Source organism: Dama dama, chromosome 16 (genome assembly GCF_033118175.1).
Source record: "Dama dama isolate Ldn47 chromosome 16, ASM3311817v1, whole genome shotgun sequence".
In the NCBI taxonomy this organism is placed as follows: Eukaryota; Metazoa; Chordata; class Mammalia; order Artiodactyla; family Cervidae; genus Dama; species Dama dama.
The window spans coordinates 21,229,996-21,255,412 of record NC_083696.1 but is presented as its reverse complement, the minus strand read 5'-3'; the positions used below and the strand labels follow the sequence as shown (position 1 = coordinate 21,255,412).

At 39.9% G+C, this 25,417-nt stretch overlaps 1 protein-coding gene across 1 annotated transcript in view; it reads left to right on the top strand.

Annotated features, from left to right (window-relative positions):
* Positions 1–25,417, top strand: part of TMEFF1 (transmembrane protein with EGF like and two follistatin like domains 1) — a 90,784-nt gene that overhangs the window by 62,002 nt on the left and 3,365 nt on the right. The window contains exons 8-9 of the mRNA XM_061163533.1: positions 13,461–13,584; positions 23,556–23,714. Of these exons, the coding sequence (XP_061019516.1) occupies positions 13,461–13,584; positions 23,556–23,714 (283 nt within the window). The remainder of the gene's footprint in view (positions 1–13,460; positions 13,585–23,555; positions 23,715–25,417) is intronic.

The following is a 25,417-nucleotide window of genomic DNA, read 5'->3' as shown; positions in this document are numbered from 1 at the left end:
TTCCCTTTGCCTGGAATTCTTCTTTGCCTAGGAGTCATCCTTTCAGTCACCTTAGAAGTTATTTCCTTTTGGGAACTATCCCTTGACTCTTAAATCTAGATTGGGTGCCTCTCTTATATCCTCTGATGACCAAGCCCTTAACCTGCTCTAAGTATAATTGTCTGTTCTATTCATCTGCATCCCTCTCCGGACTGTGAGTTCTGCCATGTTCACTTTGAGATTCCTAACACTTAGCAGAACGTCTGGCACTTACATAGGGGCTCCATGCCTGTCAGAAGAATGCATATAGCTCAAAGAAACTGTAGGATTTATTTGTACAAAGTCTTTTATTTTAAGGTCAGATCAGAGATTGGATTCTAGTTCCCTTGGCTGCAAGTCCAGTGCACTTTCCTTGCTCATTTTCATATTCATTATGTCATTTGGTTGTTGCAACTACTCTGAGGGGTAAGGACCAGTGAAAACATTGAGGCTCATTGAGGTTATAGCTAGTGAACTGAAGCAGGTCTCGATCTTAGGATCCTAGACCAGGGTTTCTGTATATTTGCTTTCACACACATGTATCTTCTGCGCCATTTGTTTGGTTATACAAATGGGCAGTTTTTTAAAAAGATGTGTGATCTACCTTTTAGGCCTAATTTCTAAAAAATACATAAAATGAGAAGAACAGGCCGTATCTCATAGAGTATCAAAGGTTAAATGAGATAATGCATGTCAAGTGCTTTGAATAGTATCTGACATACTCCTAAGTGTTAAGAAGTGGTAGCTGTTATTATCATTGAATAATTTGTTATTTCTGTCACTTGAATCATATTAAACCTGAATCAGTTATATCCCATGAGCCCCTGAAATATCAGTTTCCTATGTTGATACAAAGTGCTGTGTTTAAAATAGGAACTCTTTGTGTTCCCATAGGAGATATAATAGATCAGTGTTAGTTTTATTCTTCAGACTGATAGTACATGACCAGAATAGGAAAGTTCTTTTTCAGTAGGTAGAAGCTCCTGCTCAAGGCAATTTGGGGAATTGTGTATACCCAAAATACTTGTCTGTCTTCGATAATTTTACAGGGATAATTTAGTGCCTAAGCCATTTTTGAGATACTGAACATTCTTTACACATAAGAATTTGTCTATAATGCAAATGAAATTATCATAATCAGTAGATGTAATTTATTAAGTGCCTATTTTATGCTGGTTATTTTACTAGAAACTGTTGGTGGATAGAAAGATATGTAATACATGACATCCATCTTTAAAGAGCTTGTGACACAATAAGAAATTAACATAACCTACTTCTAACAGAGTAAAAGTTGGTTATTGTCATAAATGTAGTGCTCTGAAAAAGTTAGGATGAGAACTCAGAAAAAAATTACTATAAAAATTACTATTATTTTGTAAAGTAATTAGCCTCCAACTAATAAAAATAAATGGAAAAAAATTACTATTACTAAAAATTACTATTTGGTGGGGAATGGTGATGTAGCTGGACGTGCAGGTTTGATCCCTGGGTCAATAAGATCCCCTTGAGTAGGAAATAGCAACTCACTCCAGTATTCTTGCCTGAAAATTCCATGGACAGAGGAGCCTGACAGGCTGCAGTCCATGGAGTTGCAAAGAATCGGACATGACTGAGCATGCATGCAGGAGAGTGGGGAGAATGGTGAAGATCTAAGAAACACATAGAAGAGGTCTTATTTGAGCTGAACCTTGAAGGGTGGTTAGGATTTGAACAGAGGTCAAAGGATATTTAAGGAGGATAGAAGAGCATCAGCGGAAGGGTGGATGCAAACTTTGTGATAGAATGTATTGGAGAATGATGAGGATTCCTTTTTGGCTGGAGAGAAGGGGTTTAAAAGGCAGAAATGGAAGGCAAGTGTGGAAAGGTAGCTTGGGGCCAGATTGTGTACAGTCCTTTTTTTGTCTGAGTCTTCACCACTGGACTGCCAGAGAATTCCCACATGTACAATCTTGAATGCTCTGTTATCCTAGGGCATTGAAACTTCACTTGTAGGCAGTGGGGAAATCATAATATATTTGAAAAGGAAAGGCTACAGGATTAACCAGCTGAATGCATTATACCAGGCAGGACTTGTGCTTATTATGCACTTTGGGCTAGAGACAGAGAGATCAGTTAATTAGGCTCAAAAGGAATAGATTCTTACTTAAGATATGGAAGATAAAAGAGTTAAAACTAGAATGACTTAGATGATGGATTCTGTTTATTGAACTAAGAATATTGGGAGGGGAAAGGTGTTTGGGGTAAGTAAGAAGGGAGTTGATGGTGGAGATGATTAATTTTACTTTGGGGTTTGAGTTGCTTGTGGAACTCACCTGGGCGACTTTGTTTTTAGCATAAATTTACGAGTTAGTCCTTGGATATCTAGGTGGTAACTGAAGTCATGAGAATGAGTGAGAGAGATTATAGAACTGCATTGTCTAGTAGAGTAGCCACTGGCCACATGTGACTATTTAAATTTAAATTGATTAAAATGAAATAAAATTGAAGGTTTTTGTTTCTCAGTCATACTAGCCATATTTTAAATCTTTGGTAGTCCCATGTGACCCATGGTTACCATATTGGCCAGCACAGATATAGAACATATCAAGAGCTGCAGAAAGTTCTGTTGGATAGCACTCTTATTTATAAAGGAGAGGAGGCTAGGATGAAGTAGAAAAAAGATCCAGAGGAAAAGCATTACAAAGAGTACAGTGGCACAGAAGTTGAAATAGAAAGACTGACTGCTAGTTTAAAATGCTGCATAAAGAAATTAGAGGACAAGCCTTGAATTTGAAGATGTCAGAAATGTAAAGTCGAACTCTTGGAAAAATGTGCTTTCAAGATGGAGCATTTGAATGTCCAGTATGGTGGTGAGTTAGTGCTTTTCTTGGGCTCTTGGAAAACCTGTGGTAAATATTGAAATTGCAGTGTTAGAAGCTTTGTTGTAGATGTTGAAGCCATAAAGGATATGGTGGCTGAGCATGAGGTGTATGGGCTTCCCTGGTAGCGTAGCTGGTAAAGACCACCTGCAATGCAGGAGATGCCGGTTCAATTCCTGGATCAGGAAGATCCCCTGGAGAAGGGATAGGCTACCTACTCCAATCTTCGGCTTACCTGGTGACTCAGATGGTATAGAATCAGCCTGCAATGCGGGAGACCTGGGTTTGATCCCTGGGTTAGCAAGATCCCTCGGAGGAGGGCATGGCAACCCACTCTAGTATTCTTGCCTGGAGAATCTCCATGGACAGGGGAGCCTGGTGGGCTGCAGTCCATGGGGTCACAAAGAGTCAGACATGACTGAATGGCTAAGCGTGTGCGTGTGCATGCATGCGTGTGTGCAAACACACACACACGAGGTGTGTGGGAGCTGGGTATGTGACATTTTAAAAACTTGATTGCAGAAAATTTCAGACACGAACGAACAGGGTAGTATAGTGAACCCTTACATACTCAACCACTATCAACAGTGAGCAGCATTCTGTCATCCTTGTTTTGTCTGTATACCTCTACCCAGTGGATTATCATTATTCTTATTTTACAGATTTTTTGAACTGTAATTTATATACATGGAAATGCACGAATGTTAGCTGTCAGTTTTGACAAATGGATAGACCCCATCTGTACTATACCTTATCACAGTCTTTGTAACATTTCCATCTACCCAGAAAGTTCCTTTGTGGCAAATGACATTTTAATGTGGCCATTTTTATCCAAGGATATTTTCATACAGCCTGAAATCCACCGTAACACCTTTTAATTGCCAACACATTCTCACTCCACTCCTGAGCATCACCTCACCCCAACCGTCACCCCACCTTCAATTTCGTCCTCTCGGTCTCTCCTCCTGCTGATCCAGGATACCAGAGACACCACGATATCAATATTGTTGGTTCCATTATTTGGTGATTGATGTTTATATATTTTAATACAGCTCATTTGATATGCCCTTTGAAAAATGGTCTTGATAAATTTGCCTTATCAAAAGGTAAGCCTGAGCCAGTTGCTGCAGTCACTGGAGGAGGGGGAGAGCCTCTGCTGCGGAGTGTGGAGGAGAATCACAGTGAAGATGGTGAGGAGGTGTAGGTGGGTGGCAGAGAACCCTGCGGGAGGAAGGTGGTTGAGGGATGAGAGTGGGATGCCGATCTAGAGGTGACAGGTGGTGAGCACAGCAGGGGAGGGGAGGAGGGAAGGGTGTAGGAGTAATGTGATTTTGTTCCACCAGGGAGACGAAGGGAGTGCTTCCTAAGGGAGCCGCTGAAGACGTGGATGAGTTTACGTGCATCAGAAAAGGTGTTTCACTGGGCAGAGTGGAAAGACTAGCAAGGAAAGAAGCCGGGTTAGGGTTGGTCATATCTACTGCCTAGACATGAGAGAGGGTAGCGGGTGTTGGGGAATAGGCGGGAATTTCTGCCTAGGTAAATGATTCTCTGTTGGGGTCTGAGGAGACTTGGGTTAAAGAAGGATGTGTTAGTGATGAAGCTTGGAGTGAAGGTTGGTATAGGGGAAGCAGGAAAGAGTATATTGAATTTTTGGATTCAGTATATTGGCTCTGTGAAAATAAAGAGCCCTCGAGTTATTGATGCAGTATTGATGTTGTTGTGGCCTCTGTAGTGCTTTCTAGGTGCATGTCCTGGTTGTTAACAGCGATTCCTGGTGCTTTATTTGGGTGGAACATGGATGGACCAAGACAGAGTCAGTGAAACTTGGCTTTGCAGATAAGCCATCTGGAATCTTACCACATCATCACTTAGAACCATACTCTCCTTTGTATTTGAAAACACTGCCGCTGGTGGCAAATTGGTTTCTGAATGCCTCTGTAGGGTGGAAGGCACTGCTGGGTGTCTGAGCTTTTTATATTGTGTGTGTGTGCACGCACACACACGCACACATTGTTCAGAGACTCGCAGTTGCAGCTGTTATTCATGGAGCCTGTCACCACTTGCCTGAGGGCATTGTTTGTACAGAACGGTGCCCAGTTCTTGCTGCGCAAGGCTACATCTCTGCTCTGGTTTCGGAAACTGTGCTTCATTATATCTGTAAAGCCTTTTAATCTTTGCTTTTTGAAGTTATCTAATTTACGTGGCCTGGAGAGCAAGTGCTTGAATATTCCACTTTTGTCTGTTCCCCACCCACTTCCCAGGGTAGCATGGTGAAGTCATGTGATGGTTAAGAACTTGTGCTCTGAAGTCAGAAGTGGTCCATGCTAAAAGGCAGTGTGGCCTGATTTCTCTGAGCCTCAGTGATCACATCTGTGAAGCAGGGGCAGTAATACCTACTGCCTAGGATTACTTTGAGCGTTAAATGCTGTCACTAAATTCGTTATCGATGTTATTATGGTGCTTTTCCCTAATTTGCCTGGCTGTGCTAAAGGTTCTTACCATTGGTAAGTCTTCCTGTCCAGCTTATGAGTAACAGTAGGCTGTTCATCCTTTCAACAATTTTTAATCAAGTGTGCTACTGTGTGCCAGTTGCTGTCAGATATTTAATCCTTATCACAATCATGTTACCATCGTTTTGCAGATGAAGAAGCTGAAACTGTGGGAGTTTGTGGCTCATGTAGAATGGCAGAGCAGCGACCAGAATTCAGACTTCCTGACCCTAAGCCCTGGTGCTCTTTCTTCTTCATGACAACTATTCCAGAATTCTGTTTTCTTGCATGCTGTCTTCAATTTTCTTCAGAATATTTAATCTACTCTCAGCTACCACCTTGGTGAACACTTATACTCTAGCTTTACTCTTTCTCTGAGAACTAGGTTCATATATTCAGCTACCTGTGGGTCTTTACACCTACATTTAGCTGTATTGCCTTTGCCTGAACTTCCAGGAACTACTGTCTTGCCTGGGACATGATAAGTGCTTAATAAATACCTTTTGGAGGACTGGAGATCTCAATTTGAACTCAGTTTACTACATTCTCTCTTCTGAGCCTCCTGTCATTAGGCTCATAAAGAGCTTTTCTTTTAGTTTTTGAAGTTGTGAAATATATATAACAACACCACGTGCTATCTTAACCATTTTTTAAGTGTACGGGTCTGGTGGTATTTGATAAATTCTTGATGTTGTGCCACCATCACAGCATCCATCTCTCGAAATCTTTTCATCCTGTGAAACTGGAGCTATAGCCATTAAGCAATAACTCTTCATTTCCCCCTCCCCTCTGCCCTTATAACCACCATTCTGCTGATTGTTGCTATAATTTTGACTCTTCTACATAACTCATATAAGTAGAAATTATACAGTATTTGTCTTTTGGTCACTGGCTTCAGTTAACATAATGTCCTCAAGGTTTGTTTGTGTCATAGCATATGTTGGAATTAATTTCCTTCCTTTTTAAGGCTGAATATTTCCTAGTGTGTAGAATATTCCCTACAACTTGTCCATTTTGTTTATCCATTAATGGACCCTTGGGTTGCTTCCATGTTTTAGCTATTGTGAGTAGTGCTGCCATGAGTAAAGGTATATAGCTGTCTCTGGGAGACCTTGCTTTCCATTTTTGGGAGGAGTATATACCCAGATGGATCGTACGGTATATCTACTTTTAATTTTTTGAGGAAGCTCCATACAGTTTTGCCTAGTGGCCATACTGTTACACATTCTCACCAGCCATGCCCAAAGGTTACCATTTCTTCTTACCATTGCCAATACTTGTTATTTTCTGGTGTGGGGATAGTAGTCATCCTTTTGGGTGTAAGGTGCTATCTTGTTTTGATTCGTATTTCCTGAGTGATGAATGGCTGCCCAGGTGGCACAGTGGTAAAGAATCTGCCTACCAATGCAGGAGACGCAAGAGATGTGGGTTAGATCCCTGGGTTGGGAAGATCACCTGGAGAAGGAAATGGCAACCCACTCCAGTATTCTTGCCTGCAAAATGCCATAGACAGAGGGTCCTGGTAGGCTTCAGTCCATGGAGTTGCAAAGAGTCCGACACGACTGAGTACGGATGCATGATGCAATCATTAATGATGTTGAACATATTTTCATGTGTTTATTGACATTTTGTTGATTCTTTTTGAAGTAAAATTGTTTTACACAATTCTGTATTGAGCCATCTTTTTAGCAAAGAGGACAGTTCTGTTCTATTAAACACTTAAATGTTAGTGGGTTGGTTGTTGGCAAACTATATAAATGGTAAAACTAGGGAAGTTTGACATTAAGAAAAAAATCAGTGGGCAGTGAGGTAGGTGGTGAACAGACATGGGGAAATCCACACAAAGATAATGAAAGAGAGATTTCATTCAACATAAAGAAAACTTGATAATATTGGAATTAACTATATTATATTGAAGAACATAAAGAATAGCAAGGAGAGATAAGAAAGCCTGCCTCAGCCATCAGTGCAAAGAAATAGAGGAAACAATAGAATGGGAAAAACTAGAGATCTCTTCAAGAAAATTAGAGATACCAAGGGAACATTTCATGCCACGATGGGCACAATAAAGGACAGAAATCATATGGACCTAACAGAAGCAGAAGATACTAAGAAGAAGTGGCAAGAATACACAGAAGAACTATACAAAAAAGATCTTCATGATAACCACGATGGTGTGTTCACTCACCTAGAACAAGACATCCTGGAACGTGAAGTTAAGTGGGCCTTAGGAAGCATCACTACGAACAAAGCTAGTGGAGGTGATGGAATTCCAGTTGAGCTATTTCAGATCTTGAAAGATGATGCTGTGAAAGTGCTGAACTCAATATGCCAGCAAATTTGGAAAACTCAGCAGTGGCCACAGGACTGGAAAAGGTCAGTTTTCATTCCAATCCCAAAGAAAGGCAAGGCCAAAGAATGCTCAAACTTCTGCACAATCGCACTCATCTTACACGCTAGTAAAGTAATCCTCAAAATTTTCCAAGCCAGGCTTCAACAGTACATGAACTGTGAATTTGCAGATGTTCAAGCTGGTTTTAGAAAAGGCAGAGGAACCAGAGATCAAATTGCCAACATCTGCTGGATCATCGAAAAAGCAAGGGAGTTCCAGTAAAACATCTATTTCTGCTTTATTGACTATGCCAAAGCCTGTGACTGTGTGGGTCACAACAAACTGTGGAAAATTCTTCAAGAGATGGGAATACCAGACCACCTGACCTGCCTCTTGAGAAATCTGTACGCATGTCTGGAAGCAACAGTTAGAACCGGACATGGAACAACAGACTGGTTCCATATAGGAAAAGGAGTACGTCAAGGCTGTATATTGTCACCCTGCTTATTTAACTTATATGCAGACTACATCATGAGAAACGCTGGGCTGGATGAAGCACAAGCTGGATTCAAGATTGCTGGGAGAAATATCAATCACCTCAGATATGCAGATGACACCACCCTTATGGCAGAAAGTGAAGAGGAACTAAAGAGCCTCTTGATGAAAGTGAAAGAGGAAAGGGGAAAAGTTGGCTTAAAACTCAACATTCAGAAAACTAAGATCATGGCATCTGGTCCCATCACTTCATGGCAAATAGATGGGGAAACAATGGAAACAGTGTCAGACTTTATTTTTTTGGGCTCCACAATCATTCCAGATGGTGACTGCAGCCATGAAATTAAAAGACGCTTGCTCCTTGGAAGAGAAGTTTTGCTCAATCTAGATAGCATATTAAAAAGCAGAGATGTTACTTTGCCAACAGAGATCCGTCTAGTCAAAGCTATGGCTTTTCCAGTAGTTATGTATGGATGTGAGAGTTGCACTATATAGAAAGCTGAATGCCGAAGAATTGATGTTTTTGAACTGTGGTTTTGGAAAGGCTCTTGAGAGTCCCTTGGACTGCAAGGAGATCCAACCAGTCTATCCTAAAGGAAATCAGTCCTGAATATTCACTGGAAGGACCGATGCTGAAGCTGAAACTCCAATCCTTTGGCCACCTGATGCGAAGAGCTGACTCATTTGAAAATACCCTGATGCTGGGAAAGATTAAAGGTGGGAGGAGAAGGGGACGACAGAGGATGAGATGGTTGGATGGCATCACTGACTCAATGGACATGAGTTTGAGTAAACTCCGGGAGTTGGTAATGGACAGGGAGGCCTGACGTGCTCCATTCTATGGGGCTGCAAAGAGTCGGACACGACTGAGTGACTGAACTGAACTGATACTATATTGAGTTCCTTATCTCTGAATGTGTTTAAGTAGAAACAGGATCATGGGGTTGTAACTAAAGAAATTCCTTCGTTAGACCAATGACCTCCAAAGATCCTTACACATCTGAGTTTCTGGTTTCATTTACTTTCTAAAGCATGTTGACACTGTATTTTTTTTTTTTCTTTCTGTGTTTCTATTATCTGTTCCTACTGTTGAGCTCAGACTTAACCAGTGCCACAGTTTGGATTGTGTAGTAACCTCTTAATTGGTCATCCTATCTTCCTTTTGTCTTCTAATTAATTTCAATAACTTTTTAAGATAATTTACATACCATTAAGTTCACCTGTTTAAATAATGTAATTCAGTGGGTTTTTTTTTTTTTTTTCTTTTAGTATATTTACAGGATTGTACTAGCATCACATCATAGTCTAGTTTTAGATCATTTTCATTATCCTGAAAATAAACCTCACATCTGTGTCACTCCCCATTCCCCCCTGACCGTCAGCCCTAGCCCTAGGTAACCACTCTCAGTTAACTTCTTATGTAAAACATGGCTTTGCTTCTGTTGCTTTCCAACTGGGTCCTCCTTGTCCATATGATTAAGAAAATGTTTCTCACCTGAGGTTTAAATTTTTCCATGCTCTGACTTCAACTTATTTTTCCAACTTTGACTTAAACCCTTGCATAGTCTAAATGTACAGTTATTGCTAGGTGCACTTACCTCTTGTTCTTGAGAGTGAGAACAAGTGCCTTATACCTGTTTTTTGGTTTCCAGCGTTCAACTTTCTGAATCTGTCCATGCTTTGAGACCTAACTTGAGTGCTACCTTCTCTATGAGTCCTTCCCTGGGTTATTCTGCCTAAAATGAAGTTCTCATTTGAACGTGAACTTCCGTAGCACCTAGTATTATAAAACTTTCTTTTGGTGTTTTATTGTAGGCTATCATGTGGGAACTCTTCTCTTTGTGTTGTTCAGCTTTTTGTGTGTGTATGTTGATGATAAACTTCTTGAGGGCAGGGTCTGTGACCACTTTTCCCTTACCCCCTCTGTAGCTTAGCTGAGCATATGGATGTTCACAGAAACAGTATGTAAGTGTAATGGAATGAATAGTGTTGGCATTGAGCAAAATGCTGAATTTGGACTCTTTGACAGAGATTTCAAAGTCTTAATAGACACGTCCACTTTTATATGGCTTTGCTTTGTCTAGAGCTTGATACCACATTCTTTCATTAATCATTCAGTGAATGCTATTGGTATTGTACTCTTTATTCATTTCTCATAACCCATTCCTAATTTTCTTAGCTATCATGCATCTGAATTCTCTGATCACTTTCAGCTCTGCATTATTTTGCTGTGTTTAGGACTTTCTTATGGTAGGTTAGTACATTACCAGAGGTTTTGTGGACCAGTGTGGTCTGTTTGTTATATACTTTATGCAACTTTATTTCTGTTGGTTGGTACCTAACCTCAGTCTCTATAGTCCCATTATTATATATTTCATGGTATGTCACAACCTGAAAATATCATGTTTTGAGAAGTTGCAGGATGATAAGCACTATGGGAGACAGTTGCATTCCTCAAGTCACCTCATGGCTTGATTGCAAAGGTCGAATACTACTCTTGGTTTGAAACCATAGCAAGAACATTACTATGTTCTAAGTGTCAGGAGTTATACAGAAATGGACAATACAGGCATCTAGATCCTCAGGGAGTTCATGGTCTCGTGGCAGAGACCAATTTAAATACCTAAATAGTTATGACAGTGTTGTGAGTATTATAGCACAGAAGTGGGTGCTCAGGGTTGTAGCAGCCCAGAAGAAGGCTTGATTTCTTTGCCACAGCGTAATTATGGTTTGGGAGCTGGAGGATCCCCTGTAAGCCCTTTGAGGACAGGATATATCTTAACTGTTTTTTTATCCCAGCACCTAGCAGAGTCCCTGGCATATGGAAGGTGATGAATACATGATAAATGAGTAAGCCACCTATTCTGTGCTATCTAGCATGATGGCTACTAGCCACATGTGACTATTGAGTATTTGGAATGTGACCAGTTGGAACTGAGGTGTCCTGTGTGAAGTGCTCTCCAGATTTTGTAGACCTATTTAAGAAAAAGGAATATAAACTATCATAATTTATCTGAATATATGTTTAAATGCTATTTATTTGATATATTAGGTTAAATAAAATATATGATTAAAATTATCTTGTTTACTTTTTGAAAATATGACTACTAGAAAATAAAAGATTATGTCTTGTGTTATACATCTTTTTTATTATCAGCATTTTGTTTGGTTTATTAAAAAAAATTATTTATTTTTGGCTGTGCTGGTCTTCATTTCTCCTCATGGGCTTTCTCTAGTTGTGGTGGGCTAGCTTCTCACTGCAGTGGCCTCTCTTGTTTTGGAGCACTGGCTCTGGGGTGCATAGGCATCAGTAGTTGTGGTATTCACCTCAGCATGTGGAATATTCCTGAACCAGGGATCGAACATAGGCATTGGTAAGCGGATTCTTAACACTGGACCACCAGGGAAGACCACTGTATTATACTACTGATAGACTTTGCTGATCTCATTCAGCTCTCTTAGAAGAAATTATTTGATTAAAGGTTACACAAAATAGCAGAGATACCCTTAAAATTGAGATCTTGTCTGTTGGATTTCTCCTTAGTTTAATTCTCTTTCTATGCATAAATTTGCACATTGTAAATACATAAAATTTGAGGTAAAGTGGCATGAATTTGGTCTTGTTAAGGATGACATACCCTCTTGGCTGTAGTTATACTATCTTTGAACTTAATAATCATTAAGATTAATAGTCAAAAAGATTCTCCTTTCATGTGTAAATTTTGATCTCCAGAAAAACCTGCATTTTCATTTCTCAGTTTTTTCACACTTGGTACACCTGTTCCCAGTTCTCCCTTCCTTATTGGTATCTATATATACACATAGTCTTTTATTGCATTCCTTCTTAGTTTGTTTCTATTAATAATTATTCAGATTATATTAACACTTTGTGTATATTTGGGGGAGATAAGTCTTGGCTGGTGCATAATGTGTTACATAGAGAGCTGGTGGGTTTAGTGGCCTGTACATGCATTAATTATCTCACATAATACAGTTGTGAGAACTCAGGCTTAGAGAGGGTGGTATGCTCAAGGTCACATGAGATTATTATTAGTAAGAATCTATAATTCACAGAATAATACACAGAATTTGTAAACTGGAATTTTATAAAATGGCAGGAAACTTGGGAGTTTTTCCTATACATGGACAGGCCTGTAAACATTGGGGAACTCTGGGTTCATAGAGCTGAGGACTAATGTATTAGGTAAACGCCATAAAAAAAGTAAAAAAAAAAATTCATCCTAGCTTGTGCAAATATGTAAATGAGTATGTGCATATGTAAGTGTATGGAGGTAATAAAGGACAGGGAAGCCTGGCATGCTGCAGTTTGTGGGGTCACAAAGAGTCTAACACGACTTAGCGACTAAACGACAAGTATATGGGAAAAAGAGACATAGGATTAGAGAATGAATTAATGAAAGAATATCGTTGCTTTTGAAGACTAGATCCCTATGCCTTCTTTCCTGCCCTTTTCTAACTTTGCTTCCTGACTCTTCCCGTTTTTGGTAGTGGAATTACTTACCACCCTTCTGTTTTCTTCAGTCCAACCCAGTTCAGTTCAAGTCAGTATACCTAAGTCCAAACAGATACTCATTAACGTGTTTACAATGGTTCTCTTTGGATAGAGAGATTTGGGGTGGTTTTAAATTTCTTTTTTATTTGTCCTCTGTATCATTTGAATTTTTTTTTTTTTTTTACAGAAACATATACTAAGAAAAGCAATTTAAAAAGAACAGAAAACTATTTTCACTTGGGAAAAAATCAATATGCTTGATAGTTTTCATGCCAAAGTAAACCTTTCACCCTAAAATTTCAGAATCTCACACTTGTTCTCTGCCTTACCAATGTCCTTTGGCCTCAATTTCATAGCCTCAAGGTGAATGGCTAGAGTAAGTCAGTTCCCCAAAAGCCAGTGCTACATACCCCATCTCTCTGTCACAGAGGCAAGATTTCTTCTGGAAGTAATATTTATTTTTATAGCAAAGGTGTTGAGTTTTTTTTTTTTTTTTTCTGATTGTTTTTACACATCAGTTGCTCACAGTGGTCACATCCAGCAAATATTTTTAAATGCTTTGAATCTAAACAGTCTACCTGCTGTGTTTGTGGCATAATGAGACCTTGGTTCTTGTCCAGCCTCCTATCTGATAAATTTCCTTCCCAAATTACCCAGCGAGGGGTGAATTTATTTGTTGTCTTAGAACCTTTGAAAAATCCATGCTTTTCAATTTGCTTTTCATTATTTATTGACCTGGTTTATGTTCTTTTAAGATGCTAGTGATCAAAGGGAAGATGTTTATATTGGAAACCACATGCCTTGCCCTGAAAACCTCAATGGTTACTGCATCCATGGAAAATGTGAATTCATTTATTCTACTCAGAAGGCTTCTTGTAGGTAAGTCAAGAGTACCTCCAGATGAGAGGTGAGACCTTTTTTCCATCTTTGGTCACTGCTCTGTAGCAGGCAATGAAATGTGGACTAAAAATATCACTAAAAGGTAGTATTTATTTGCAGTTGAGTTAAAAAAAAAATACATTAGCAGCATCATTTGGAAAAAGCTGGCAAGTAATATGCAAAAAAACCCCATAGATGTTTATTAGGGTTTTGAGATAGGCTTAACCTGTTTAATATTATGCTATGTATTTTTTAATATAGAACTATACCATAGACCAACATTATTTTGATTTTTAGGCAGTCTGTCACAGAGTGGTTTGACGGACTAGAGAGTGTGTTAAGAACTGAGAATGTTCTTAAAATAAACTTTATGGTCAAGTTTCAAATGAGGTTTATAATACATTTCTCAAAATAAGGGGATGGGAACTAGAATCAGGTGTAATATGAGGGGTGGAGACAGAAAGGTTGTGATTCAACTTCAACTGTGTGATTCCAGAGAGGCTGTGTAAATAGAGCTGAGACAAAACTAGATCTCGGGTTTCCTGATACCCTGTGTTTGTGGCATAATGAGACCTTGGTTCTTGTCCAGCCTCCTAGCTGATAAATTTCCTTCCTTCATTTCCTTCACCCTCGTGGCCTTAGTGCTTCTGCTATTCCGTGTCTGTGCTGATAACACTTCTTGCTGCTGCTTCTGGGAGCTTGTCTTCCAGCTCAGGTTGGTCTAGATGTCAGGGGAGTGTTTGCAAACACAGGGCGATTGCTCACTCCTGCCCCCTGCAGTTTGACCAGTGAATCTTTCTCTCAAGAAGTAAAAGAAAGCTCGTGAAATCAAGTCTCCTGGTTTCTGTTTCTTTAACTCCATTCCCCTGACTTCTCCCCAACCCCGTTCCCTCTCATTCTCCTCCTACTTAAAAAATAAAACAAAACACTGTAAACTGTTTTAATGGTCATTAAGAGTTCTTTGTTAAGCTTTAGCTTCCTTCTATTTGAATGATTTCCTTGTCTTTGAAGGAGCTAATACCAGCCTTACCCCCCACCCTACCCCTTTGCCTGTACATTAAAAAAAAAAAAATTATAATACAGCCATGCAAGGGAGAACAAAATAAAATCATACAGTGGATTCCTTATGCTTGTCTCATAGTGACATACATACCTCAATAGAAGTTCAGATCATGTTGTCCTCTGAGCGTGGGGTGTCTTTTAAGATACCTAAAAGGGAGGGATAAGAGAGATTGGTGTCCAAGCCTCATGAACCTATTTGCAGGGCAGCAATGGAGAGGCGGACATAGAGAATAGACCTGTGGACACAGTGGGGGAAGGTGAGGATGGGATGCATTGAGAGAATAGCATGGAAACATATACATTACCATGTGTGAAATAGATAGCACGGGGAAGTTTGCTGGGCGACACAGGGAGCCCAACCCAGTGCTCTGTGACAGCCTAGAGGGGTGGGATGGAAGGGGAGACGGGAGGAGGGGGTAGAGGGGTTCAGGAGGGAGCGGACATATGGATACCTGTGGCTGATGCATGTTGATGTATGGCAGAGGCCAACACAATATTGCAAAGCAGTTATCCTCCAATTTAAAAAAATGATAATGGTTCTTATTTCCTGGTGTTGTTAATATATGCAAACTACTTACCACAGTGCTTGTTACACAATGTGTATCTAATAAATAGCAATGGATATTGAAATTGACAATATTGATCTTACTAGGCTATACACACTGTTAGGTTAGGAACTCTGTTTTGCTAACCATTGTCTCCCCAGTGCCTGGCATAGGGCCTCTCCCAGTAGCTACACAGTGAATATTTTTTGAATGACATGTGATGGTGGCCAGCTTTTCCCTCTTCTTTAGACCAGAGGTGTTTCTTAAATGCTACAGAATCTCTTTTCTGCATATTGTAACTCCAAAAAGCAGTTGATCTTTGTCTTCTGTCTAAGCATCTACAGTGTCCACAAGAACCAGGCCTTGGCATCACATGGATTTCTACTGGTCGGTGTATTTGTTTAGTAGCAGTAAACAGGCAGGGATGAACACCCTTTAGCTACAGTCCTGTTATTAGGTTAAAATCTTTTAGCATTATATCACCATTAGTTTGTTTATTTATTGCATTTGTTGTTGTTCAGTCACTACTCCGTGTCTGACTCTGCCTACTTTGTACCAAATCCTACATGGCCCTGGGGTCTCAAGTTCAAATATGACAGAGATCCAACCTTCAAAAAAACTTACAGTCTGGTGGCAGCAACTGATAAATAATAATTTAAATGTAATACTGTATGAAAAATGCTATCATACATAGATATACATGAGATGATTTGACACTTCAAGAAAGCTCTTCCACCTTAAGTGGGAGGAGGGGCAGGTCTTATGGGGACATTTGTGCCATACCAGGAGATTGTCCTTTAATTAATTAATTAATTTGGCCACACTGCATGGCTTGTGAGATCTTAGTTCCCCAACCAGAGATGGAACACAGGCCCATACAGGAGGCACAGAGTCCTAACCGCTGGACCTCCAGGGAATTCCCATGTCCTTTATTTTAAAGACAGAAACCATTTAAGGAATTAAATGAGAAAGATATGGGCAGATCTGAAAGCCATCAAGGTAGCTAGGTGAAAAACGGATTAGAAGACTGAAGGTCAGGAGCCTGTCTATTAGTGAGGAGCGAGAGCCTGAACCAGGTAAAGGTCTCACAGTGGGACTGAGATGAGGACTGAGTTGTAGAGAGAGAATAGGTGGTGATTCTAGAGGTTTTGGTGACTGGTTGGGTATGAGGATGGGCATGTGGGAGTTGGTGGAGGGTCATGGGAAGGAAGAGTCAAGAGAGTCTGCTGGGTTTCTAGCTGATACAGAATTGAGGAGGGAAAGGAAATAGGGGGAGGGGAATGGAGGTTGGGGGGTCATGATGTACTGAGCTTAATAATGCTTGATCTCAAGTGTCTGTGGGGCATCCACTTATCTAGTAGGCTCCTGGGTATCTGTGGTTTTGGAATTCATGAGACAGGTGCACTTTGAAGATGTGTTTGGGAATCATTCCATCTTTAGCGTTGTTGTTCGGTTGCTTAGTCGTGTCCGACTCTTTGCGACACCATGGACTGTAGCACGCCAGGCTTCCCTGTCCTTCACCATCTCCCAGAGCTTGCTCAAACTCTCGTATCCATTGAGTTGGTGATGCCATCCAACTGTCTCATCCTCTGTCATCCCCTTCTCCTCCTGCCTTCAGTCTTTCCTAGCATCAGGGTCTTTTCTAGTGAGTCAACTCTTTTCATCAGCTGGCAAACATATTGGAGCGTCAGCTTCAGCATCAGTCCCTCCAATGAATATTCAGGATTGATTTCCTTTAGGACTGACTGGTTTGATCTCCTTGCAGTCCAAGGGACTCTCAAGAGTCTTCCCCAACACCAGAGTTCAGAAGCATCAATTCTTTGGCACTCAGCCTTCTTTATGGTCCAACTCTCATCCGTACATGACTGCTGGAAGAACCCATAGTTTTGACTATATGGGCCTTTGTTGGCAGAGGTCTTTAGCGTATCCCATCTAATTCCTACAGCAGTCCTTCCACCCACTGGGCCTCCAGTTGATTAATCTCTCACCTTTTCAGTGCATATCCTCATTGCCTCCTTCCTCAGCTTAATTCTGTGGTCAATCCTTGTAGTCCCTCCCTTGCTTCATCATACACGCACTTGACACAACTATAATCCTGGTTCGTTCCAGCCTCCCGCCTGCCGCGTACCCACACCCATCAGGCTTTAACTGGTCTTCTGCACCTTTATACTCAGTGGGCCCTGCATGCTGCCGGCAGTCACTCTGTAGCTGCGGTCCTTCATCCTCCTCTCCTAGATAAAGTGACTGCTTTTACCATCCACCCTCTCTTCAGACTGTCAACACCTCCTCTCATCCTCACTCTCAGTTAATGATCTTGTTTTCAAGTTCAATGAGAAAACTGAAGAGAACATTCACAGGCTTTTTACTATCACTGCCAGCAGTGCTCCCCATTTTTCTCCTTACCATATATTGTTTTATTCATATATTTTTATTCATTTATAAGTTACTTTTTATTTCTTTTATCTTGAAAGGTATTTCTCATTGTCACGTCTACCAGCTATGGTCCCATTTCTGTCCTTCCCTTTGTAGAAGAACTGGAAGTCTGTAGTCTGTCTGCAGTTTCTCACTTCCTATCTCATGAATTCACCCCAGTGAGCTTTTGCACCCCAGCGCTTCACTGAGACTGTTCTTGTTGCTAAATTCATCAGTCAGTTTCTCAGTCTCAAGTGACTTTTGAATGATCAGTGGCGTCCAACCTCCTGCGTGACAGACCTTCTTCACTTGGTTAAGGGATTACTGCTCTCCTCGTTTTCTCCTTCCTCATTGGCTGCTTGCTTCTCTTTCAGCCCTCTTGCCTGGCTCCTCTTTTGCTTCCCAGTCTCTCAATGTTGGCGTGCTGCCAGGGTCCAGCCCTGGTCCTCTTCCTCAGCGACTCCGGCCAGCATCAGGGCTTTGCATGATGTATGCTGATGAGCCCCAGGCCACTCTCTTAACTTGGGACTCTCCCTCACTACCCTTTTTCACACGAGCATCTGACACCTTAAGCTCAATAGAACCTAAGCTAATCTCCGGATCTGCCCTCCCTCTCCTAAACCTGTTCTGCCTCTACCTTCTCCATCTCAGTTGATGCTGACGCCATCTTTTCTTTGGTGTAGACAAAACACCTCTGAGATGACTTTGACTTGTCTCTCTGTCATACTCCACATTTAGTCATTTCAGGTGTCCTGTTAGCTCCGTTTCAGGAAATATCCAGCATTTGGTTACTTCGCATCGTCACTGCTACTCCTAGTCCAGGCACCATTTTCCCCTCCGGCATTATGCATTAGCCTTCCTGATTGTATCCTAAATAGTCCATATTTGGCACAGCAGCCAGGGGAGACTTTAAAAGTCAGCTCTTGTCTTTTCTTTGCTGATGCCCTTCCCGTGGCTCTGCCGTCTCCTGAGTGAGGAGCCCTTGGCAGGCGGGCCCCTTCACGTCTCTGTGTCTGTCCTCTCCTTCCCTTTGGCTGGCCTGTTCCAGCCACACTTGCTTGGACACACCGTGCACTCATGCACACACCTCAGGGCCTTTGCACTGGTTCTTCTTTTGCCTGTTATGCTGTCCTCACACTTGTCCACACAGCAGACTCCCTGACCCCCTTCACATCTTTACTCACTTGTCTCTTCCTGAAGCTTGCCTTGACCATCTTCCTTAAAGTTGCAGGGCTCCCTTCCTGGCCCATATCTGGCACTCATAATACCCCTTAATTCTTTCTCTTTGTTCTCTTTTAATTCTGCCTTCTAACATAACCATTTAATTTGCTTATCGTGTTTATTGACCCTCCCTCCCCTACTAGAGGATAAACAGGCCAGGGATCTTTGTTCCCTGATGTATCCCAAATGCCCACCTCAGTACTTGGCACATGTGCTCAGTAAGTAGGTTAAATGTATGAGTGAATGAGTCAGACCATGAGGCTGTGGGCATGATGAGATTACCATGGAGGGTGTGGACATGAAAGAACAGGCAAGAGAGAACCAGATGCCTGGATGTGCCTTTAATCAGCCACAGAGGAAGTAGTGCTAACCTGGAATTTAATACTCCAGGTATTTGGAGAGTATAACCCAATAGTCAGGTGCAGGAATGATGTCCAGGGGGAACTGCATGAGTGAAACATGGTCTATACATTCTTTTTGATACTCTGATCTTTAATTTTTGAATTAAGCTTAATTGTCAACTGCGTATCTAGGACATTGTTATAGCTCCCTGTGGAACTATTTTTATTTCACTGAGCTTTGACTTTGGGCTGTTAGCCTGCCATGGAGTACATTCTTTTAAAAATCCTATGAGACTTCATTATATTGTTGAATTTATTATAGCTGTATTGTTGAGGATGATGCTCTCTGGATGAGAAAATACCCTTTCTGGGGGTGGGGGGCCAGGCTGTGTCACTTGTGGGGTTCTTAGTTTCCCGACCAGGGGTTGAACTCAGGCCAGCAAAAGCCCCGAGTCTTAACTACTGGACTGCAAGGAAATTCCCGGAAAGTACCCTCTTTATATGAGGACTTATGAGATAAAGTTCCCTTAAATTTAATAAAAATAGCAACTGATTTGTTTTTTAAAAATGAAATATAGTTGATTTATAGTATTAGTTTTGAGTATACAACATAGTGATTCAGTATTTTTATAGATTATACTCCATTAAAAGTTGTTACAAAATAATGGCTATAATTCTCTGTACAGTATACTTGTTGCGTGTCTATTTTATATATAGTAGCTTGTCTCTCTTAATCCTATACCCCTATCTCACTCTTCTTTTCTTCTGTCTCCCCACTGGTAACCACTGTTTGTTTCCTATATCTGTGAATTTGTTTCTTTTTTGCTATATACATTCTTTGTTTTAATTTTTAGATTTCACAAAAAAGTGGTATTATAAAGTATTTGTCTGACATTTTGCTACACGTAATATTTTCTAGGTCCATCTATGTTGCTGCAGATGGCAGAATTTCATTATTTTTTATTGCTGAGGGATATTCCATTGTGTATATGTGTGTTTATCCATTTGTCTGTTAGTGGACACTTGGGTTTCTTCAGTAGCTCGGCTATTGTAAATGATGCTGCCCTGAACATTGGGATGTATGTGTCTTTTCAAGTTGGTGTTTTTGTTTTTTCTATATGCCCAGGAGTGGAATTTCTGGGTCATTTCGTAGATCTGTTTTCAGTTTTTTGAGGAATCTTACTGGTTTCCATAGTGACTACACCAGTTTACATTCCAACAGTAGTAGTATACAAGGGTTCCCTTTTGTTGAATTCTTGCCAGCATTTGTGATTTGTGAACTTTTTGATGATAACCATTCTGACAGCTATGAAGTGATATCTTAGTAAAATGTTGAGCATCTTTTCATTAGCCATCTCTGTATATATTCTTTGAAAAAGAAATGTCTATTCAGGTCTTCTGCCTATTTTTTGTTTGGGTGGTTTTTTTGATATTGAGTTATATGAGCTGTTTATATATTTTGGATATTAACTGCTTATCGGTAATACCATTTGCAAATATTTTCTTCCATTCAGTAGGTTGTCTTTTTGTTTGGTCTATGGTTTCTTTTGCTGTGCAAAAGATTTTAAGTTGAATTAGATCCCATTTGTTTAGTTCTGCTTTTATTTTTTGCCTTGGGAGACAGATAAAAAAAATATTGGTATTATTTATGTCAAAGCATGTTCTACCTGTGTTCACTTCTGGGTGTTTCATGGTTTTCAAGTCTTACATTTAGTTTTGGTCCGTTTTAAGTTTATTTTTGTGTATGGTGTGAAGAAATACTCTGGTCTCATCCTGGTACATGTGTTTGTCCAGTTACTGTTATTCTTTTGAGCAACTGGCTTGATTTCGTTTTGTGGAGATTGTATTTTATATCAGTGATTTTATCTCTTTTCCTTTCCCCCTCACCTCTCATCTCCTGTCCCACTTCTTTATTCAATGGTTTTTAGTATATTCATGGAGTTGTGCAGTCACTACAGTGTTTTACATTTCATCACCCTGAGGAAACTATACCCTTTACTCCCAAATCTCCCCGTCTTCCTGAGCCTTAGACAGCCACTAATACTCTTTGTCTCTATAGATTTATCTATTCTGGACATTTCATTTCAGTAGATTATATTCATACAGTATGTGGTCTTCTGTGTCTGTCTTTGACTTAGCATACTGTTAAACGATTTATTCATGTTGTGGCGTGTATCAATATTTTTGTTCCTTTTTGTGGCTGAACAATATTTCATTAGATGGGTAATACCACATTTTTTAATCCACTTACCAGTTGAAAAATAATTAGATTGTTTCCACTTTAGGCTATTATGGATCATGCTCCCTTGAATAATTGTTCGCAAGTTTTTGTGTGGACATGTGTTTTCATTTCCACTGGTTAAATGCCTCAGAGTTGCTCAGCCAAATGCTAACTCTGTATTTAACTTTTTGAGGAACTGCCAGAGTGTTTTTAAAAGTGGCTGCATCATTTTTATGTTCCCTACAGAATCCTTGCCAACACTTGTCATTTTCTGACTTTCTGATTCCTAGTGGGTATGCTAGACATTTCATCTTATTGTGGTTTTGATTTGCATTTCCATGACAACTAAAGATATTAGTGCTTATTTGTCATTTATATATCTTTTTTGGAGAAATGTCTGTTCAGATCTTTTGTCTATTTTGTACTTTTTCTCTCTTTTTGTTAATGAGTTGTGATAGTTTTTTATATATTTTAGATACAAATCTCTTATCAGATACATACTTTGCAGAAATTTTCTCCTGTGGGTTATCTTTTCACTTTCTTTCTTGATAGTGTCCTTATGTACAAAAGATTTAATTTTGATTTAGCCCAGTTTAACTTTGTTATTGTTTGTGCTTCTGATGGTGTATGAAGAAATCACACCTCATCTAAGGTCATGAATATTTACTTTTCTCCCCGCCCAAGAGTTTTATAGTTTTAGTTCTTGCATTTAGATCTGTGATCCATTTGAGTTAATTTTTGTGTATGCTATGAGGAAGAGGTCCAACTCTTATCCTTTTGTGTGTGGATATCCAGTTGTCCCAGCACCATTTGTTGAAAAGACGGTTGTTCTTCTCCCATCAAGTTATCTTAGCTCCCTTTCCAAATATCAGTTAACCATAGATGTAAAGGTGTATTTCTGGGCTCTCAGTTATGTTTATGATCTATGTATCTACCAAACTGCTATTTTTTGTCTGCTAGGAAGCTTAGAACCAGTATGAAAACCTCTGGCAGGTGTCTGGGACCCCCAAGGGTAGGATTTGTGGACTCACATCCCTCTGGCTTCCTCTGTTTCTGTGCTTTCAGATTTCTATCTTATTATGTGTATGTGTGTGTTAGTTGCTTAGTCAGATCCGACTGTTTGCAGTCCTATGGACTATAGCCCACCAGGTTCTTCTGTCCATGGGATTCTCCAGGCAAGAATACTGGAGTGGGTTGCCGTTCCTTCTCCAGGGGAACTTCCCAACGCAGGGATTGAACCCAGGTTTCCTGCATAGCAGGCGGATTCTTTTTTTTTTTTTTTTTCACTGTCTGAGCCACCAGGGAAGCCCCTTGCTATGTGTCTTTTTATTAAAAATTATTTCTCTGTAATGAAATGTGGGACATTAATAAGTACTCTATCCTTAGACTTCTAATGTTTTATTAATCATTTGTAACCAAAGGCTGGCGAATTTATACATTTCACTTCTGTCCTTGTGTCAACTAAAAAATGTGCGTTTTCTGTTAAGTATCTTAAATGTTTCTCCCTGTCAAATTATCATCAGCTGATGTTGTTGCCTTTTTATTTACTCTTAATTGGAATTCAGATAATTTCTAAGATTTGTACTTACTTGACTGCTTAGCCCTGTTTCTGTCATTAATAACTTATTTTCATCTCTCCCCTTGTGCTTTAAATGATTATATTATGTACACTGAGAAGTGTCCTGAATATAATTTGGTGTTATGTTCAGAGAACTGTAAATGTCTATAAAACTATTTATTCAATAATCCACTTCAAGTATCTAGCCTAAGGGGTAACACTAAATGTAGAATGCACAGTCATCATAATATCCACCACACCTAACTCATAATTCTGAAAAATGGAAAATAACTGATATGTCTAAGAGCAAGGAATAGGTAAGTTTGCTGTATTTTAGTCGCTGATTGGGATATTATGAATCCATTTTTAAATGGCAGTAACAAAGACTACTTAGCAGTTTTTAAATTAAAGTGATATAATGATAAGAAGCACTTTGTAAAATAGTTGTATCCAAAAGAGTATAAGGAAATACAATAATGACAGTGTTTTTTCAGATGGTGGGAGAGTGCCTGATTTGCTGTTTCTTTTGTGTGTTTTCATTTTAAAACCTGGAATTACTGAAATTTATAAATCTCATAGGAGTCCTTTTTTTTCTTTTTCCCCCTTTTCAGATGTGAATCTGGTTACACTGGACAGCACTGTGAAAAGACAGACTTTAGTATTCTCTATGTAGTGCCAAGTAGGCAAAAGCTCACTCATGTTCTTATTGCAGCAATTATTGGAGCTGTACAGATTGCCATTATAGTAGCAATCGTCATGTGCATAACCAGGTAGGTAATGGCCTACAAAATACCAACTTTCAATTAGAGGTGGGTGGCTACTGAAGAATCCTGAAGCACTCAAAATAATGGGGACTTGGCATCTATCAGTATATTAGGAAGAAATCCTAGAATTAGTTCTCTAAGGTATCCATGTAGGTCTGACCTCTCCTCATCGTGCTGCTTTAGAATTTGGTCAAGAACTCATTCCCAGGGTTACAGGCAGATCTAGGCTCAGGCAGGGGGAGCCTGAGGGTATTTAGTGGCATAAAGGAATTTTGAGATCTTAGAACTGTGTGTCCACTTTAAGCATTGCTTTCAGGGACAATGATGGTAGCAGGATGGTCTGCATATGCATTGAAGGGCCAGGCAGGAACTTTCTAAGTCTTGCAGAACTGATTGGGTCTTGTGCCCTAAGAATATACTTTATCCATAGTAAATACAAGAAGGGAAGAAATCAGAGGTTAAAGAAAACTGCTTTTTTTTAATATGTTGTCTTAGCATTACTTCATTTTCTAGAATACAGTCATAAGTAGTAAACTTTAAAATACTCTAACTAAAACCATTGGGAGTTTATCATAACTGAACCCCAAAGTAAAGGGCATACTTGGAGTGCAGTTGGCCTAAAAAGAGGTGTTTTCCAGGCTGAGTGGAAATATGTAAGTCAGAACTGAACTGGACCTTGGAGAACTCAAAGAAGATTAAGTTTTCATCTTGTTCATCTTTATGCTTCTGGGGCTCAGGTCTTTTCTTCTCATTTACCTCTTCCTACCTCCTTTCAGTTTGGTTCAGACTCCCATAAACAACATCTCTATACATTTCTGCATTATTCTGGGCTGAGGGTTGGACTATATCAAGTGCAGATATTGGCAGGCCATAATGGATTTATGGCTCTTCTATCTGAAGTCTGGGGAGAAGCCAGACCTTCTGTGGTCTTAGCCATCTGGAGCTAAAATGATGAATCTAGAAATGATGAAAAACTCTTTTCTGAATAACATATTTTTCATAAATTACAAGTGCTAAAAGCCAGTGGACTTTATTCTATAGAACAGATGATCTGCCCTTAGGCAAGACTACTGAATATGAAATTGGACAGTAGATTAAAGTAGGGACATAATGTTATAAAAAATAATGACAGCAGAAAGAGAATATAGAAAAAACAGACCCACCGTGTAACAGCAGAGCTGCCTGTGGCTGTTTAACATGGGCTCGGAGGTGAAGCATTTGCCTGTGGTCCTCCAGCTAGTAAGTGAAAGGGTCTGGATTTGGATTCGGTGCTGCCTGATTACTAAACCATTCCTCTTGCCGCTGAACCACCAAGAGGAGGGGGGTTCATGTTAAGTCATCTTGGGAAATATATTTGCTAAGTATGATCCTCCTGTGGGAGTGCAATTCAGACTTGATTTTGTAGCAGTTCAGGGTTTTGCAACAGGGGTGGGACTTGGTGTGAATCATTTTCCCAGAGCATTAGTTCTGTGTGTCATCTGAAAAATTTATTGGAGAGAAAATGTGAGGTTTTGGAAGACCATTTAGGATGTTATTAGAGTAAAGCAGGAGTGGAATAAAAGATGATTTGGAAGGTGAATGAAAGAAATAAGGTAATAAGATAAAGTCAAGGGAAGATTTTGAGGCCCAGTGATTTTTAGTTCCTTAAAGATTGAAGGATGTTAGAGTCAGCAAGAAGTTACTTTGTATTCAACCCCTTCATTCTAGAG